Below are 19,444 nucleotides of genomic sequence, written 5' to 3'. Positions count from 1 at the left end.
CTGGGCTCGGCTCAGCCCCGGCCCCGCTCGGCTCAGCCCCGGCCCCGGCCGGCTCCGGAGAAGCTGCCGAGGAAAGGGCGCTCACTAAAATGGGAGGTTCCAAACCATAAACCTGGGCTGCTTTTTCTCAGGAGATGCTGAGTGAGGAAGGGAAAGCGGGGCAAACGCTGCAGTCTGGAAGCATATGAAAGTCCAGGACAAGTTCTTTCTTGTAACTTTATCCTTACTCTGTGTCCTTTACGGCTTTTTCAGTGCTACTTTAGTTTTCTTCCAAAGGGCTGAGTAATCTTGCTTGGTTTTGTGGCTTCCTGTCAACTTTGGTTGTGATCAGTGTTTTCTGTTGGTCAAGATTTCATCCTCTTTCCCTCCTGGAATCGTTTCCCCTTCTCTGTCTACATCATCGTTACAATTACCATATTTTAAACACCAAGAGTTTTCTTGTGATGTGGTGTGTCATCCTCTTACAGAAGGGGTGTTCTAAGTTGGTCAGCAGAGACAAGAGCTATTTGTCTTATGGGTGGGATGAGTTTCCATTCATCTAGACCAAGGAATAATGTGAAGAAGAAGTACCATGATTGAATAGGATAGAATTTGTCAGTATTGCTTTGTGGTACAGTCTGAGACTTCATCCAGCAGTCTCTGTTGGCTCCTTACGGAATGACATGTCAGCAATAAATATTGCAGGATATAGCCCTGTTTTGGCTCACGCTGCTCCAACCCTCTGGAATTGACCAGACCTTTCCTGGGCTTGAAATTCAGCCCAGAGGTTTTTAAGTAGATACCAATTCAGCTGAGCATCTCACTCACAGTGGGCACCTTTACAAACTACAGCCTCTGGCTCAGGTGTTTGGCTTTGGATTTTGTTTTAATACTGGTCTCAGCAAAGAAGTTGAAATGTGAATGTTCTGGAGGCATTGATAACTGATAAATTGTATTTAGAGTGTTAGAGACACAGTATTAGAGATACAGTCAGTAATATGATGAGCCTTACTAAACTTTGAAGTTTATTAGTAGTAGCATTAGAAAGAGGAAACAAAGAAACTCAATATATAATCATGTGATCCTATGACTTCATAGTTACCTTTGAGGTTACATATTGAGTACTATCCTATTACTATTGTCTTCTCTGGCATTCCTCACTTCCTTCCAGTTGCCAGTGACCTTCATTTGTTGCGTGAAATGTGTATTTTTTACCCAGAATTTTATTCTGTCTCACAGGTGTCTGTAACAGAATGATTGTATTCCAGTTACAGAATCTGAACTTGAAGACAGACTCAGATTTTGGAGTTTTAAATCATTTTATTGAGAACTCGATGGGGAAAAAACCCCTCAAACCCTCATTTTTTTAAAAGCAACTGGCATTCTTTACAGTAAAACCCTGCTTATTTTCTGTGGGTAGGTGCTGTTGAGGTACATAAATGCTTTAATTCTTTGCATAATGTAAATGTTGTCTTGATCTGATTTTCTTTTGGTAAGTGTTACCTAAGCAGCTCCAAGACTGCCTTAATCTGATAGTGAAAAATCATAGCATCACAGAATGGTTTGGGTTGGAAGGGACCTTAAAGCTCATCTATTCCAAACCCCTACATCAGAAATAGGCATTTAGATGTTGTTGCCATCTGCCTTATTCACTTACCTTTGAAGGGTTTCTTCCTTCTGAACATAAGTGGAAAAATGGGGAAAAACATTTATGTGAAGTGTGGGAAAAGGGGCCACTGTCTGTTCAAACTGTTCTTCATGTGAAAAGTCAGCAGACAACTTGAATGCTGTGCAGCCCATTTTCAAAGCCAGCTGTTCCCACGTACAACTGCTTGTTCACAGTGCTTGAGAACCATCGTTGGTCAGGGTTTGGTGGTGGAGAAAGATCTCACAGGGGTGTCTGTGCTGTAGTGGGGTGTTGAAGCTTGAGTTGGCACAGACCAAGCTACCACCAGCAGTCCTTCAGTGCAAACTTGGTGTTCTCCACCACCATGGTATAAATTTACACTAAGTCCTTGAGCAATTGTGGCAAACTGCTCCTTGTAGCTCAGATTTTTTTTCTTTTTCAGCTTCGGTCAAATCTGCATTGGAATTATGCTTTTGCATTTGCTGAATTAATTTGGTTCTTGGTGTAAGTTGGGGAGACAGTGTATGTGCAGTTAGCTGAAGTTAGTGACCATCAGCTTGAGCAGCAAAGACCTGACTCTTTTTAGTGGCTTAAAAAAAATAGCCTGGTTTAAACTTCAGTTTTGGAAGGTCTTTGTCAAAAGAAAAAATTCGTGTTTCTTCCCCTGTGCTTTCTGCTCTTCTGGTTTCTGGTCATCTGCACTTCAGGGACTTCTAGAACTAGAAGTTGGATCCTTCTAGTTTATTTAAGGGCTGTATTTCTTTTTGTCTTTGGCTGTAGAGCATAGGGTGAACAGGAGGAGACAGAAGGCAGGAGACCTGTGTCCAGTATCAAAGATACAAACATGCAGTTTATTTAAACAGTACAAAGCAATGTTTTCTGTTCTCAGTGCATCATCTAATACTCCAGAGCATTCTGTTAGCAGAGTGAAAAAGTCTAATGAGCACTGAGTTTATGGTTTCATCTGGTTGCCTACAGTGACCTCTCCTGAGTGACATCAGCTAATTTATGTAACCACAGTAGTTTTCACTAAGAAAAAGCAGATGCTGTAAGTTCACTGCTTTATATTTAATCAAATCTAGAGACAGAATATCAACTGGAGATCAATCAGGATCCTCTTCTGAATTCTTTAATCAACTCATACTTAATCTCTTGGATAGAAAATATCTCCTGCACGGTTTGTCATCTTATTATTCGCAACCTTTTCCAGATCTTTCATGAAGATGAACACCACAGATCTCAGCACTGGTTCCTGTGGGATTCCACTGGTAACTTTCTCATTGTGAAAAGTGGCCATTTATTTTTATCCTTTGTTTCCTCTCTTTTAACCAACTGTTAATCCTCAAGAGTCCCTTCCTTTTTATCCTTGACAATTTTGTTTCTTTAAGTGTTTATTTAGAGCTGTTAGAAACTATCTAGAAACTCCATACACCCTGTCTGTAAGGGAAGCACTACAGCAAGAGTTTATGGAAACCTAAGAATTCTGCTACAATTGTGAATTTATTTTAAGAAAACCCAAACATATTCCTTATTTTGTTACGTATATATGATATCTGCTAATTGCTTTTATTATTATTAATATTGCCTTCATTTTACCTAATGCTGATGTAAGGTTTACTGGTATGTGGCTTCTCTGAAATCTCTCACCCTTTGGCATCCCTTTTGTCAAACTTTGGTTTATCATTATTCACACACTTTTTCATCCAAGAGCTGATTTATGTTGCTGTGCTGAAGAATTAACCATTCATTTCGTAGAGTTGCTTTAGATCAGCTGAATGACACCTGGTCCTGTCCAAATTGATGATACAAGGGGAAAAAAAAGGCAGGAGAGAGCCATACAGTACAGGTTTTGTTACTTTCTGTTGTGGAAAAAAAAATCACAATAAAGTGGAAACAGTCTGAATTACTAACCACTGTCTTCTAACCCATCCACTATGTTAGAGGGGCTGGAGGCAGATTGATTTTATTTTTTTGAGAAAGTTCTGGGGGGTCTTTCAAGAACAAATCGTGGAATTTTCCAACACGTGCAGGTTTGGGGGAATACCTGCTTTTGTATCATTTGCTGTAACAAAAATTGTCAACATGTCATTATTACATGAACATGACTGTTCATGTAATTTTAATATATGGATTAATGTGTGGATTTGATATGAGGAATTTCCCTGATTCAGTTTGGTTCTTCTTTCCCATTCTTGATGACATTAAGAGTGTTAAATTGCTTTTAGTAAAGGTGTCCTTTGCATTTATCCACTTCTCACATTTATTTCTAATTCTCAACAGCAGAGAAAACTGGCAATTTCTCTTACAAGAGAGCAGCTTTTATAATTCAGCTGATTCTTCCTTAGGAATAATTGGCCTGTAACGGAGAAACCTGTTACTAGAACAGGTATTTGTTAGGGGGGAATTATTTTATGCTTTGAAAGAAACACTGCTCCAGATAAAGGTGTGAGGAAAGAGGGAGGCAGACAATAGGCATATGCAGATGTGCCATAATAGCACAAAGTACTTTTTATGTATGAATACTCAAAACCTTAAATAAGAAGATGAGGTTGATGGGGCATGTTCTTTGCTCTCTTACCTTTCTCAGTGAGCCTTTATCTACAAAGAAAGAATTGCTTGTATAATTTCTGGGAGTAGTGATTAAGGCAAAGAATTAATAATGGGTTAGAGCAAAATAATATATTTGTTGGTTTGTTGTTTTTCTTCTTTTTCCCAAGGAAAAACCTTTACATCAGGAAAATATAGGGCTCCAGTGAAACTCTAAACTTTTACATATGTATGTGTATATATGTATTTATTACAATATTCATGATATATAAAAGAGTGTAACTTCTTAAAGTGAACTGGTTAGTCTTTCCAGCTCATTTGGGACCTTAACACTGTTGTATCATAATGTTGTTCATCAGTGTATCTGTATGTATTTATCTTTTTAAAGCACATTAATCCTACATGTTTTCCCAGACTATAATGTACCATTTAGTATATGACCCTCTCCATTACTGATTGTATATCCTCCTTCTTATTGAACTCATCTTAATGTGTGGAGTTGATGAGTCATTTATGCTGAGAAGACATGTCACTTTTTTCCTGGGTCTGATGGATGTCTATTGAGTGACTGCTCTTTTGCAGGTGAAGTGGATGATGTACTGGATCGTGTTTGCCTTTTTCACCACTGCAGAAACACTCACAGACATTGTTCTCTCTTGGTGAGTTCCTTGTTGGGATCTTCTTCTGTTGTTGTGGTGGTGGTTTTGTTTTGTTTTGTTGGATTTTTTTAAGGAGAGAGAAGTGTTAGGATGCTATGAATAAAGTGTCTCTCCTTTAGGAGTTTTCAATCCCTATGAAGAGTCAGCAGGTTTGTAGTTATTGTGGGTAGTAGCTGCTGCCTTAGCTGTTTCATCTCCTATCCTTGCAAAGTTAGGGTAAATGCACAGTATTCTGTAAGAGGATCTTTATCCATTCATAACATGAAAGATTTTTGAGAAGCTGTTAATGTGAACTGGTAAAGTTTGAAAAATGGTGGTCTGAAAGACACTCCAAAAAAAAAAAGATGGTAGAAGGAAGGGACCTATTTTGCTTTGACAGCCTGTTGTGTGGAGGAGCAGATCACATGCACGAGTGGATTGCATGAAGCAGGTTCCTGCTCCTTTCAGTGCTCTGTGTCATGCTTGGCAATATGGAGGCCTCCAGAAATGACAAATAATTGTTACAGAGCTTCAGCTGAACCTTTGGAACAGGATGCCTTCAGTTTCTTCATTGCTTCAGTGTTTGGGCTTTGCACAGATATCTGAAACAATATTACTCAAGAGTTTAATCTTTTAAAGAATCATGAAATGGCTACTCTTGCCTTACAGAAGTGCTCAGCGGTTTTGCTTCTTCCTGCGTAAACTCTGAAAAGCAGACAAAGATCTAAAAAGTACAAGGGCTTTATCTTGTTCACATACTTAAAATGAACCTCTGAAAACAGAAGCTTCTTATATTGGTAGAGTCAGTAGAGTGTTTGCATTCACTTGTTTCAATCTCTGCTATTGTATCTTCCCAGAGAGTTTTCTGGGTAAGGGTTAGAGATAAAAGACTTACATCCTGCCTGCTCTTTTTCATTTGCTCTGTCTCTTGTGTCTTATCTGAGGAATACCTACAGGAAGTTTCAGCAACAGCTATCAGCCTTAGCAGGAACATGACATTATTAAGATATGTAGTTGAAAATTTTAGAAAATGAGAAGGGAAGCTAATGTAATATTAACATCCACTGGATACTCTCTGAACAAACTTCAGAATGATGGGAGTAGCTATCAGATTGTAATTTGGTGTGTTTGCAGGGCTGAGAGATGCCCTGTTTATGGAGTTTTCATGGCTATGGATGAAAGACTAAATGAGACTCGAAGAAGGTATGTCCTAGGATTCTAAAGAGGGTTCTGCTTTTCTGACCTGATTAATCAGTTCTCTTGTTTCTGAGCCTTTATCTTGCCTGCACTCTTTCTGCCTGTGCTGCTCTCTACCAGTTATCTCCATCTGTCTCTGTGCTGATCTTGATTCCAGTTCTCCATCTTTCTCTCTCTCCTTCTTTTTTTTGTTTTTTTCTTTCCTCTTTCTCTCAGGTTTCCCTTTTATTTCGAGCTGAAAATCGCATTTGTGATTTGGCTGCTCTCCCCTTACACCAAGGGCTCCAGTGTCCTCTACAGGAAGTTTGTGCACCCAACGCTCTCCAATAAGGAGAAGGTACTTGCTTGTTGTTAGAAGATACTGACCTGTCTGGGAGCTGACTGACTTCTGATTCACTTAGGCCACAATAAGAACTGAAATGTGTGAATCATGCTTGTGCTGACACTAGTGGATGTAGAATGGTTCTGTCTCTGACAACGATGTCATACTGCAGCTTACTGGAGATTGTAATGTTGCCAGTAGTTTGCCTAAAGCTTAGCAAGCATGTTTGGCTAACCCAGTGTCATGAGCTCTTACAGTCACTGTCAGTAGTTAAGCTTTTTGAATCGTGATAGGAGCAGCATGTTCTGTAGCCCATCTGTTTTTTCATTGTCAGTGTAAGCAACTGCTTTGTTTCGGTTGTGATAATTTGGAAATAACTTATGTAATTAAAAGTTGCACTTACAAGCTTTCTATAAGTAGCAGAGAAACTCCTGTTATGTGATCCATAACAGCTGATGGTGGTAGCCTGGGAAAAAAGTGTTCAGCTGAGCTTTGCATTTTTAAGGGTGATGATGGGGAGACTTTGATCATGTTTATAACGAGGAGCTGAATGCCATGTTCCAAATTGCCTTCCTAGGAGATTGATGAATACATTACTCAGGCTTGTGACAAGAGCTATGAAACCATGATGCGAGTTGGCAAGAGAGGGTTAAACCTTGCTGCCAATGCAGCAGTTACTGCAGCTGCAAAGGTAATCCAACACCTTCCCTAACATTCTGGAATTCCTGAATGGTTTAGTGTTGTGTGCTTGCTGTGTTAGGGATACTCCTGCTTGTTTGGCACCAGTCTACTTTTCCTTTCCTCCAGTTTGCCTTGCAGTTAATCCCATCTTTTGACTTACAAAAAGAGGAGGGGGAGTGGAGTGGGTTTTGCTTTAACCACTTCATTGTTGGGCTTGGGAGCATACTTTTCCCTTCTCGTTTTTTTTCAGAGTGCCCTAGTGGGGAATAGGGCACCTTTCCTCCTCTTCTGAATGAATGATCCCACGTGGCATGATCTTGGTGAAGAGCCCTTCACCCTAATTTTTGTGTCCCCTTAGGGCCAGGGAGTTTTGTCTGAGAAGCTCCGAAGTTTCAGCATGCAGGACCTCACCCTGATCCGGGATGAGGACACCGTGCATATGCGAAGCCGCGATCCACAGCTGCATTCCTCTGGTGGGAGTCTGCTGGAAACCATCGAGGACTCAGGTACAGAGCCCTGCTGGGCACTGTATGGTGAGCCAGGAGGGGTTCCCTGCACTTGCCATGCCTTGGGTCTCAGAAGGAGTACAGGATTGCTGCTGTCTGGGAGAAGATGCATTGCCTGCCATAGAGCCTGCCCTTTACCCTGCATCTCTGTGCTTTTGGGTTATCCTTTGAGATTGTTGGCATTTCCCTTCCATGTGGTGCTTCAGGATGGGTCATTTTAGGCTTCGCTAACACTTTCTTTCTTGTTCCTTAGCTTCCTGTTACTCCTCAGGAGAGGAGAGCAGTGTGGCACATAGGTCTAATGGAACCCCATCAGATCCTAGAACAGACCCATCAGATGAAGATGCAGGAGACAAACTTCCTAAACGTACCCAGAGTCTCAAAGCTCCCAAAAAGGTGACAAAAACTGAGGTGAGCTGATGTATAGATTATTTCCAGCACAGACATTGATTTGTGAGCTTTGTTGGAGGACTCTAGCTTGACAGGCTCAGCACATTTAAAAGCTGTATGTATAAATTTTATTGGACTGTCTTTGCTAGTTGAATCAGAGGACTCGTCTGCTTGCCATAGTGTCTTTAGCTTTTGCATTTTTAGCATGCCTGGAAGCCTCTGTCATAAGCCAGGACCCAGCTTCTCTTTTATTTGGGTTTTGTGTTGAAGGGTGGAACATTAAATATTTTTAACATGTTTTGTTGACTGTATCCTCACTCCTGTCTGTTACAGTCTGATGGTGTAATGGTACTGTGGCATTTATCTGTGGGGCAGCCACTTTCCCTTAACCTAAAATGCAGCAGTTCTGTGCCCTCTTAGGCCTCCCTCCATATTAGATCTGGGGAAATCACACCACTCCCCACCTACCCCACTCCCCCCCAGCTGTGTCCAAGAGTCATTTAAACTTAGCAATCTTTTTTTCCAACTGTCAGTGTATTTTATACAATATGCTTTTTGAGGTGCTGCTTTCCAGGCTTTGACTCAAACATTCCTTATGGTTTGGTTTGTATGTGATAAAAATGGCTCTCCCTTTTTGTGAAGTAGCTTGATTCAACTTGGTCTTCTAATTTTATTATTTTTATCTAAGATAAAGAGTGCTATATAACTGGCTCACATTGTTGAGCTATTTGGGCTAAATATTAAATAATTTGGAGGAAGGTAATTGCTTAGAGCATCATTTTAGGTCATGCTGTTAACCTGATTTTGCAGTGTACAGGACACCTTTGCATGTGCTTAAGTACTCTTTGTAACAGAATCACAGAATAATTGAGGTTGGAGGAGATCTCTGAATTCATCTGGTCCAACCCTACTGCTCAAGCAAGGACCAGGTCCAGTTGGCTTTTGATTATTATCTCCCAGGATGGACATCTTTGTCTAAAGATGCATTTTAAATTACCTGGATCTTTTTCAAGTTCTTGCGGCTTGTTTCTGAGGTGACCCCTCTGCTTTCTTCTCTAGCATATTAGACAGGAGCAGGGAAACAAGAGAATCAAAATTGGATTCCAAGCTTCCTAGTGAGGAGTTTTTAAAGTGAAACTGTGAAAAGACAGAACCAACTCTTTTATGCTGTTTATTGTGAATACTTATAAAGCCCTTTGCAGGCATATTGGTTTTTATGCTCAGACTGTTGGATCTCTGGTTCAGATGTAGGATTTGTAGGAGGCCTTTGACTGAGACCTCTGGGTTGCCTGCCAGGGCTGAATGCATCATAGATGAAAAAATGTGCTCTTCTAGCCAATATCCAGAATGGCAGACACAGGAGTAAAGCATGCAGGGTAGCTCAAGATGTTTCTACAGCTTTCAGAGAACTGCAGTGGTGATGGAAGTCAAGAAGCAGAAAAGTTGTAGCAGTGAAGTGTTACGTGAATGTTACCAGTTGGAAATATTGCTGTGTCTGACCTTCTGTTGAGACAACTTCGATTTTATTACTGTAGTTGTCCTGTTTTAGAATGTCTTCTCCTGTTTGCTTTTTGATGGATGTGTTGAGTGATTTGTTTAATAACCAAGAAAAAAAAAAGAATGTTTAAATAGCCTTTTGAGACAACAGAAGACATGAACAGGGTCATCTTGTTGTAGTTGTTTTGTTCTACTTTCACTCCTCATTCTCTCACCTTTCTGTCAGACATTTAGATGTTAAAGTAAACTAGTCTGAGATGCCTCTTTTTCTTTCTCCCCAGCTTCCAGTAAGGAGTGTAAAAGCCCGGCCCAAGAAGAAAGCTACTGGCTCTCTTGCCTCTGGCGAGTCATCCTAAGGCAACCTCCCCCTCCCCAGCACCTGTCTCTGTCCCGGGATTTTCGCTTTTGAGGGGAAACTCTCCAAAGGAAGGGAGCTGAGATTCTTGTACATAACAGATACTGCTTTGTAGAGCTCATTCCAAGGCAAGGGGGAGGCTGGGATTCAGAAAATGGAGTAGAGGATACACATCCTCAGGAATTTTCTCCTTTTCATCCCTCTGTTGGAGGGAATGCTGATATGTCTGTACATAGCCAGTTGCTTTGGAATTCCCACTGTATAACCCTAGTTGAGAATCTTTGCTGCAAGAACTGACTAGGGTTTGAGACATCCATTGCACAGAAACTGGAAAAATACTAGACACTGGAGTTCCGCAGGGGTGGGTGGCTCCCAAAAATGTCTTATCTTGCTCTGGGTACCCTTCTGCAGCTGTGTGTTGTTAAGAAGTGCCCACCATGAGTCATATTCCGTAAGAATGGACCATACCTGACATGTCCATCCCCTCTGAGAAGGTGACTGAAATGATGTATGCTGGGTGCTTTTGAACATAAAGGACTAGCTCATGGGAGGAAAATGCTAGATTCCCATTACTCGTCCTGGAAGATGAAGAGATTGGGTTTTATTTTATTTTTTCTGGAAGGTGAAGGGAGATAATTGAAAAACTGAGTAATGAAGAAAATGTGCTGTTACCATGCACATTGTACAATGGAGTAGATACAGGTATCTCTAAGAGTTAACTGTTGAGAAGGAAAGTTTGGCATCTGTAAGATTTTGGCTCTTTTTGAAGCTGCTTGAATTTTATTTCAGGTTCTGGTGCCCACTTTGATTCCTGTGAGAGCATCAGAATGAGGCGAGTCCCGTGCAGTTCCATGGCAGGGGTACTTGCTTTGCCATTTAGAGGTTGAACTCCATGTCATCCTGATTTTGTTACTGCAGACAAATTCTTTTATTCTACCAGATGACTGGGGAAAGTCTGTGGGCATACTTGAGAATTTCAGAAGCCCTTACCTCTCAGCTGTAGGAGATTCAATCCTCAGGGCACGAGAACTGATAAACAAACAGTTGATGTATGAATTTTGCTAACTCCAGGATTTCTTGTATGGGGGATAAAAAGCAGGGAGTAGAGCACAATGCTGTGATTAATCAGTCCTCTTGCTTGATCCCACTGCAGCCCTTGCACACATTTTCTGTCAGACCATGTGCCATGTTTATCAGTGTCCTGAGACTTGAGCAATATATAACACTTGGGGCAGAAAACTACACTGAATGTAGAATATGTATTGTGGGAGTGAAATTGCAGTGCTGCAGAGAAAAATCACATCATGCCAAGCCATACTAATCTCTTGAACATTGTTGAGGGGAGATCCCCTGCACACTTGCCAACTGAGTCAGTCAGAATTTATGAGATGAGTAAGGTTCCTGTTGCTGAGATCTGTAATTACAGATGTGGTTGTCTGAATGCAAACTTGATGGTCTTAATTTTTACTGAAACTAGTTATCAAAGGAGCCTGGCTCTTACTTCCCTACTGAAGACCATTCCCAGCTCTAGGTGCAGGTGTTTGTCTGCCCACATCTTTTGCTGTCCAATTTCTGAAATTACAGTGAATTCACAGAGCCCAAGTATTTTGCTGTTGGCAAGGTATAGAAGCACTTCTGCAACTAAAGTTCCACAAGTATTTCTGTCCTAGAGAATAGCCCTTCAAAAGTTTATAAAGTTGAAGATCAGGACTGAATTTATTTCTTGTTTCCCATTGTCTTGGTGGCAAATTGTTTGCTGTTGAATTAACGAGTTATTTTAGGAAACCAATGAAGTTGGTTTTACTTTTATTTATAGCTTTTAAAAGTTGAAATTTTGACAGACCATATCAGAAACTTGCATCTTGTCAGAAATATTTGTCCCAAGTTATCCACAAGGCCTTATCCAGAAGCCAGTAGAAAATCCTTGATTTGGCTTTGAGTTTTGAGTTTCACAAAAAAAAACAACCCCCACACAATTATTTTGCTCTTTTTAGTTTATTAGCAAACTTTGTGTTCCTGTCTCACTAGCATATGCAAGTGCATGTCCTTGAAGCAGGAATACTTTCTGTTTCCACTGGAAGTTCCTCTCTCCAGACAAGGGATAAAAATCTTCCATGATTATGTGGAAGATTCAGTTGTGAGGAAATGCTGTCCTAGCCTTTACTATACTGAGCAAGAGAGAACCATTATTCTCTATATACCAAGTATCTCTATGACCATGTTTCTTGATTTATTTTTTTTCTTTAGCTGAAATTTTCCATAGCAAACTATTCATGTAAGTCCTTGTGAGGGTCTTCATTTGGAAGCCAAGTCCCCCCTTATGTTGATCTTCATGCCCTTTCCTTGTGCCTGTGTTGTGACAGTCTATGATTACTAGGTTTCCATAGAGTGACTTTCCAGAATGTTCTCCAGAATCAGTTCATTTGTAGTGGCTCTTCTGCTTTGAAGCACAGGAAGAATTTTCTGAAGATCATTTTGGCATTTGGATTTATTTTTGTCTTCCTGAGCTGGGTCCTGTGCTAAGTAGCTTTTACTTAGCGTTGATGCTTGATGTCATTAGCTCGTGGGTAAGTATGGGTCAGTTTTACTCTGACTTTTGTTTATACAGGGGATTTAAATGACTTTTGGTTGCAGGAGTGAGTCTGGAGTAGAGTCAGGGACTGTTATCTAGTGTGTGATACGAAGCTGATGATGCCAAGCAGCAGAACTTACCCAGAGCAAGAACAATGTCTTAGCATGGATACTATTTTCTTCTAGTACAAATGTGACTGCTAGACTGTGCTTTGCTTGATCAAAGCCTCTGCAGATCTACCACCACCCACGTGACCTCTTAGTGAGTTTCTAGATATAGTCCTGCATTGGATGGCACTGTCTTGCATAGAAATTCTCTTGTTAATGAGAACGCTGAATGTGCCGCTTTGATAAAATGCTTTTATCAGCTGCTGTTCAGTGTTTTCAGCAGGAAATGCTGGAATGTAGTTTCTCTTCAGTATCATCTGTGGGCTTCATTGTGCAATTAAGCAAATGGTTAAATCTTCACCTAGCAGTAGAACCTGTTGTGTTCACTAAGTGTTTATAACCTTTTCCTAATATGCCTGGGCACAGAGAGAAATGCAGTAAGAGAAAATGATACCTGAAGGGAGGGGGGTGGGGAGGGGGTGGTATGTGTGTGTCAAACTTTGTGTGCCTAAAAGTATCCTAAAATACCTGTACCATGAGATACAAAGTTGAAGCCATGACTGCCTTTTGAAAAGAAATGTTTTTACCTTCATGCTTTATAGTACTACAAGTCAATGTTCTGATGTTGGTAAAGAAAATAGTGAAATGTGGTTTCTCATGTGAGAAACTTAATGATTTGTTGCATAAAAGGGAAAAATGTTTTCTTGCTTGGCAGTACCCTCCATGGTGGGTAAGAGATATGAAAATATAGGGGAGACTACTGTCAGGTTTTAAACCTTTACACTTCAGCTAAACATCTTTATTACTTACTGTACTTTCTTGAGTTTCTGATTCTCCAGCTTCAGGTCTCTCAGACTGGTTTTTTTTAGATGAGATTAACTTCCTTGGTAGGTAGAGGGTGTATAGAGAGAGGGATGCTGGTGTTCCTAAAATTGCCAAGTTTGTTCTGGGGAAGCTTCACCTTCCCTCATTTTAGTGAATTGAGTTCCATTCATTGTGTTTTTGCAGTGCTGGGCTTTCCTTTATATATCCCTCTTGGAAGTACGACTCCCTCACAATATGCAGGCTTGAAAAGTAAGATTTCTGGAGAACCACAACTTTTCCAGAAATTGTTATTGTTATTCTGTGCCATCTTAATCAGCAGGAAACACAGTGCCTTAGGAGGAAAGTAAGATAACTGTGGAGAACTCTGCTGGTTCTCTGACCTACACGTAGCATTGTATTAAGGAGGCTCACAAATTAGCTGTGAAGTGTCACTGTATGCTTGGGAGCAGCTGTTGGATTGAGCTGAGTTTTCCTATCTGTCTTCCAAAGTTGCATATAATGCTGGAAAGTGTGGCTTATTCCCTAAGGGAGAAATGCAGGGGGAAAAAAATTGTATTCTTATCCTTCGTTCTAATTGGGACACTGTATTAATAGTCACGTTACTGCTTGCTGGAGAGAGGCCAAATCACACCTCCGTGGAGCTGCTCTCTACCACAGCTTTTCTTGCTTTACCCACTAAGAATTTGTAGTGTGCCACCTGGCTGAAGCATCTCGTGGTGCTGCTTTCTGAGTTTTGTCCTGCAAAGTGAGATGTGTGAAAAACCAGCAGGGTATTCTGAAGCTGCATGAGCTCATAGAATCAGAGAGCTGTCAGAGCTGGAGGGGACCTCTGAAGGTCATCTGGTGCAACCTCCCTGCTCAGTCAAAGCCACCTAGAGCCAGTTGCCCAGGAGTTCCTGTGTGCTGTCTGTGGTCTGGATCCTACTGAGTTTAAGAGCTGACATGGCAGAAATGCATATGCTGTATGGGAATGTGCTTTAGTGTTACTGAAGAGAAAGGTTTCCTGGTCACCTTTCATCTGGAATTTGGTGCTATTGCAAGGCACTGTAAACATAACTCAGTGTTATGTTCCTTATAGGTATTGTTAAAAAGCTTGGAGAGACCTTCAGAGGTGTGAACAGTTGGTTTCAAGAGTAAGTGGAGACAATGTCCTGAGAGATGGAATTAGAGTGGAAAATGGGCTGTGTGCAGTACAGCTGTCCCATAAATACTGCTGACTTTTTGAGCCCCAAGCAACTCTTAAACTTTGCATTCTACAGATTAGAGCCTGGTTTCTCTCAGAACACATCTCTCTCTCTGTGTTGTACCTTTCTGAACTGGGCTTGAGCTACATGGATTGAGATTCCTGAGCCTTTCATCACTTCAGAACAATAAAGCTTCACTTTTACCTCAGCAGGCAGCTGATCTGCAGGGAGGACCAGATGAGTATCAAGTATCTCTCATCCCTTTGTAATAGATGTGTTATGCTGGAGAAGCACCAGCAGGGAGCTCCAGAGGAGACATTCATCTGGGAAATGATACCCTCCCCCTGCCAAAGCCTACATTTTTGGGGTGAACCAAATGCTGGACTTTGCTATGCTCATACACACAGCTGTATGTAGAATCCTAGAATTCAGTGTATGAATTTCCAGTGCTCTATTTATGATGAGAACTGGAATTAAAATAATATGAAGTGAAAAGAAACAGTGAGGGGTTTTTTCTGCAACTTTGCAGGTAAATTTAGGTCATTGCTGTTCATATGCCTAAATTCTTTGCCTAAATCCCTTGCAAGAAAACTGTTACTTTCTTGCTCTGTTTCTGAGCTCCAACTGTTCTGTGAACCGGTTGTATTTCTTTTGTTTACTTATTAAGCAAAGGACTGCTTCCACTTTGCTGACTGTGGAGACATGAAATATACTGTACTGGAGCTGAAATTTAGCCTTTTTCCATTATTTAATCCTGTGACCTAGATTCATACATGTACAACAAGGCCTAGAGCTGGATTCCCAGGTGGAATCACCATGATTGCCAGTAGCAGAGTTTGATGTATTTCCCTTTTCTTGCAGTGGATTCTGGCTGAAATGTGCTTAATGCAGACGCTTTGGACAAGAGCATTCTGGCTGCATATTTAGACAAATAATGTTAGAAGTAACATTTGTGGGAATGGTGCAGAAATCAGTGAACACCAAAGAAGCAAAAGCTGAAGTCTTCTGTGATATATAACTGTACCTATCTTTGCATTTCCACTGCTGCCATAAATTTTTTAGTGACTTACATAGATAAGGAATTCAGTCGTGTTCTTTGCAGCAGGTTTGGGAGGAACGTTGGTCTGGATGGCAAGCATATAAAATTTTATATCACACGTTTTTATCACAAGTAATGCTTAGTAACTTAGCAAACAGAAAGGAAGTTGAAAATTTTTGGTGACTAAGAAATGTAGAGACATTATCCTGATAGTCAGAGCTGATATTGAATACAAACCTCCTGTGTTCATGCTGCTGCCTTATCTGGGAAAGCACGGAGTTGAGGGACTCCTCACTTTTGACTCCCCTGTTAGATCATTTCTCAAATGTTGTGAATGTCACGTGGAGATAAATGAATTTTTTATTTTGACATTGAATTCACGTCTAAATTCAGGTGTGGTGAGCTACGTAGGGGCCAGTGTTGGCTGAATGACAGCCTGAAAAGACAGTGGAGGGGCCAGGGCAGATGTAGCCAGGTAAAGATGACTCAAGGATGTTCCTGGAAGTGCAGAAATTAGAGAGTTGTTTTGACTCAGCGTTTTCATGTCGGAGCTCCTGTTAGCACAGTGCTGATCTAAAGGCACAAGGAGGGTTGTGAATTTCTTTTTGTCCACTAGAGGGTATAAGCAAAACATAAAATCCCTGAAAATGGGAGAGCAGAGACTTGTCTGATAACAGTTCAGTTATGACAGGTTGAACAGCAATATTTCCCGTGTTTGAGAGTGAAGGTCCTCCTTGGGGTTGGGGGGAAAACAAACCGGGGCTCTAAAAGAGAAAAATTAAATGATACTGCAGTTAACCTCTGACTACAAAGGCTATTTAAGCTCTCTGGGCTTTTAATTGAGCCCTTATTCAGTGAGTCTTTCTGAGACAATAGTGTTACAGAATAACTGTCCTCAAATTCTTTTGTTGTACGTTCAAACCATTTTCTAGCTGCAGGAAGCAGCTCTGTAAATGGCAATGTTTGTGATTTATTCCCCCCCTTTTGCAATTAACCAGTTGCTGTGTGTTGCCCTAATTTATACTCTGGATTGTAGTAGTGTTTCCTGGTAAAGATGGATGAGTAGTTTCTTTCAGTTGGATTTATTTTCTGTGAAAATAGAAGCGATTTTAAGCTAGAAATACAGATGTATCTAATGTCACTATGGCAATTTGTGGCCATGACAACGGTGTGTTAGCATTCTGAAAAACAGACAGGTTTGTTAGGGTTTTTGCTTGATGGGAGTTTGTTTGGTTTCTTTTTGGGGGGTTGTTTGTTTGTTTGTTTTGTTTGGAGGTTTTGTGGTTTGTTTGTTTTGGGGGTTGTGTGTTTTTGTTGGGTTTTTGTTTGTTTGTTTTGTGGTTGTTTTTTTTTTGTTGTTTTGCAGTTGACAACCTAATTAATGATGCAAGCATTTCAGGAAGAGAACCTGACTTTTTTTATTTGTTAACGGTACGAGATCATGTGGGTCCAAGGGATTTTGACATTGTTTTACATAGAAAAGTTGATGAAGTATGGGCTGAGTGAGCAGACAGTGTGGTGGAGAAAAAAACTTGGTTGAATGGGCAGGCCCAGGGGGGCAGATCAGTCCCAGGAAGTCTGACTGGGGACCAGCAGCACATCCCAGGTCTGTTTTCTTCATTTATGACCTGGAGGATGGGGCAGAGTGTGCCCCCAGCAAGTTTCCAGGCCATGCAAAACTGGGAGGAGTGGCTGATGGGCCAGAAGTTTGTGCAGGAAGCAGCAGGAGGTGCATGGGTTACCTTAAGTTTGCTCTCAAAATATGTGGAACATAATGAGACAGTGTGAGATTCTTCCCAGTGCTGAGAAAGAGGAGATCCTTGTGTTTGCAACATCATAGATGGAGACTTGCAGACTGAAGAAGGATCCAGGATGTATCAGGAGGTTACTGTAGGAAAGAGAAATAGAATTTGGAATAGGGCTGGGGATTCTTCAGTGTCAGACTTCAGAGGGAGCGAGCGGGTAGGAAATCAGTATTTTTCTATTTTTCCATCATATAACTGGAGTTAGATAAACCAACACTGTGCTTTCAGGCAGGTGCTAAATTTCAGCTACAAGTTGAGGAATTGCCCTGACATGCCCCATCTCAAAAGCATGTATTACATTATACAAAACACTTAGAAATTATTATAAGAAATTAATTATTGAGGGAGGTAGGAATGGGCTCTCATGAATGGCTGTCTCTGCCAGCATAGAGCTCCAATGTAAAAGCTCTCTACTACCAATGACACAATGTCTGTTTGATAAGGAAACGTGCAGATATAAGTTTAGCCAAAGCCAAACCACAGAATTTTCCAAGCTTTCTCTTTTTCCAAGTCTCCATTGGGGAATCTAGGAACTGAATAGAAATTACAACATTGCTGCTATCACTTGCTTATGTTGGAGCAATGACTATATCGAATTAAATAGAATCTAAACTGCATTTAATAGCTTCATTTTTGTAAAAGCCAGCTGTTGTGCCCATTCTGTATTTACCACAGGAACACCTGGTGCATGGAGCCATTGTAGCACTCAAAGTCTATTAACCCAGAAAAGGGAAAGCAGAGAAGAGGCCAGCCCAAAGTGGGTTGTTCAGCCAGTCCAGACTCCTGTCTCTGGTACTGCTCATCCCTTTGGTGGTCAGTGGGCAGCCTGGAATTAAACACACGCTGCAAAAACACCTCCTCAGACACTGTCACCTCCTTACCCCTGCACTGAACCATGGTGGTGCTAAATGCCTGGGTTAGTGGAGTTTTCCAGGGAGAGGGAGTCATTTGAGTTCTATCACTGGTTTTTTTGTAGAGTCCTTAAAAGTTTGGTCACTTGCTGCTATGACTTAAATGTAGAAAACCTAATTCTCATGTTGTGCTTGCTTTGACACCCAGACTCTTTCTAGGTATCTTTTTACATTCTCTTTTGTGAAGGACATTAAAGAAACTCATGTATTTCTCTCTTTGATATCTTGCTCTTTTACCCTCATTTATTTTCTCCTGTTTTGAAGGACCCATGTTTTATCTTCCGTTTCTACCCAGAGTGTGATACTCAAGGTTTTATCAATGCAGATGTGCTTTCATTCCACAAGGTGGCAGCTAATCCTTATTTCCCTTCTCGATTATTTTGACATTTCTGCTGGAAGCAGCTTTTCTGGCCAAGTTCTCTTCTGAGGCATAAGGGTCATAAACCTGTAAATACAGCCCTTCTGTTGGGGTTAAAGAGTATTTGGAAAAGCTTATTACACTGTGTCTATTCAGGCTGTATCAGCTTGCTGAAGATTGCTGACAAGACAAAAAAAGGCATCATCTGAGGACTAAATTTTGAATATTACTTCTTGCTGTTGTTTCATGTGGGTCTTTCTGGTAAGTGGTGCTCCAAGCATAACTGAACACAAGTACATGGTGGCACCTCTAAACAAAACGTTGCTGTGATAAGGTCTAGTTATTGATGTGGGTGGGGGAGAGAGGTTCTGGAGGTTATTTATTCACTTTTTATTTCCAGTTTATTTTGACAGATAAACGTCTTGGATAATTTGAATTGAGATCTCCATGTGTCATTAGAATAGGCCTACATGTTTATGAGTTGCAGGTATGGTTTTTTGTTCTTTGCAATTGAGTTTACTTGGTTTTCTCCCACCTCATGCCCGTTTCTTACTACTGATGCCTGTGAATATTTTTCTTTTCAAAACTGCTGTTTTGTTATCTTCTCGAACTGTGCTTCTAAATTGTTTCAGTTTATCTTCATGTCTTATGTGTTTAGTCTTCTGCCTTTCCCCCTCTCCATTGTTGAATGAATAAAGATATGAAAATTAATACAGAGTCCTGCTGTTTCTGCTGTGTAAAAATAAGGCAAGTTGGGAGAATCTGGTGTGTCCTGGCTTTGTTTCTTCACTTAAATGAGAAGAATTAGGTTCTCAATTAGGTTGTGTGCACTTGCCAGCTGTTGACTGAGGACTTGGATTCATATCACGAGTGTACTTGTCAGGTGGCCTTTTTGCTCCTGCAG

The 19,444-nt window shown here is 40.8% G+C and overlaps 1 protein-coding gene across 2 annotated transcripts in view; it reads left to right on the top strand.

The window, feature by feature from the left end:
• Nucleotides 1–19,251, top strand: part of REEP2 (receptor accessory protein 2) — a 19,792-nt gene extending 541 nt beyond the window's left edge. The window contains exons 3-9 of one of the 2 annotated variants that reach the window (XR_003527639.1): nucleotides 4,736–4,812; nucleotides 6,205–6,325; nucleotides 6,888–7,001; nucleotides 7,350–7,497; nucleotides 7,751–7,908; nucleotides 9,666–11,603; nucleotides 11,636–19,251. Coding sequence is in view for 1 of the 2 variants with exons in the window: in XM_027643380.1 (XP_027499181.1) it covers nucleotides 4,736–4,812; nucleotides 6,205–6,325; nucleotides 6,888–7,001; nucleotides 7,350–7,497; nucleotides 7,751–7,908; nucleotides 9,666–9,740 (693 nt within the window). In the remaining variant the exon portion in view is untranslated. Of the gene's footprint in view, nucleotides 1–4,735; nucleotides 4,813–6,204; nucleotides 6,326–6,887; nucleotides 7,002–7,349; nucleotides 7,498–7,750; nucleotides 7,909–9,665 lie in introns of both variants that reach the window. The other variant, XM_027643380.1, reaches the window with a different exon arrangement.
• Nucleotides 19,252–19,444: the final 193 nt, after the last annotated feature.

The sequence above is a fragment of the Corapipo altera genome, unplaced genomic scaffold (assembly GCF_003945725.1).
Source record: "Corapipo altera isolate COAL_440 unplaced genomic scaffold, ASM394572v1 75, whole genome shotgun sequence".
In the NCBI taxonomy this organism is placed as follows: Eukaryota; Metazoa; Chordata; class Aves; order Passeriformes; family Pipridae; genus Corapipo; species Corapipo altera.
This window is presented reverse-complemented; position numbering and strand designations above follow the sequence as displayed.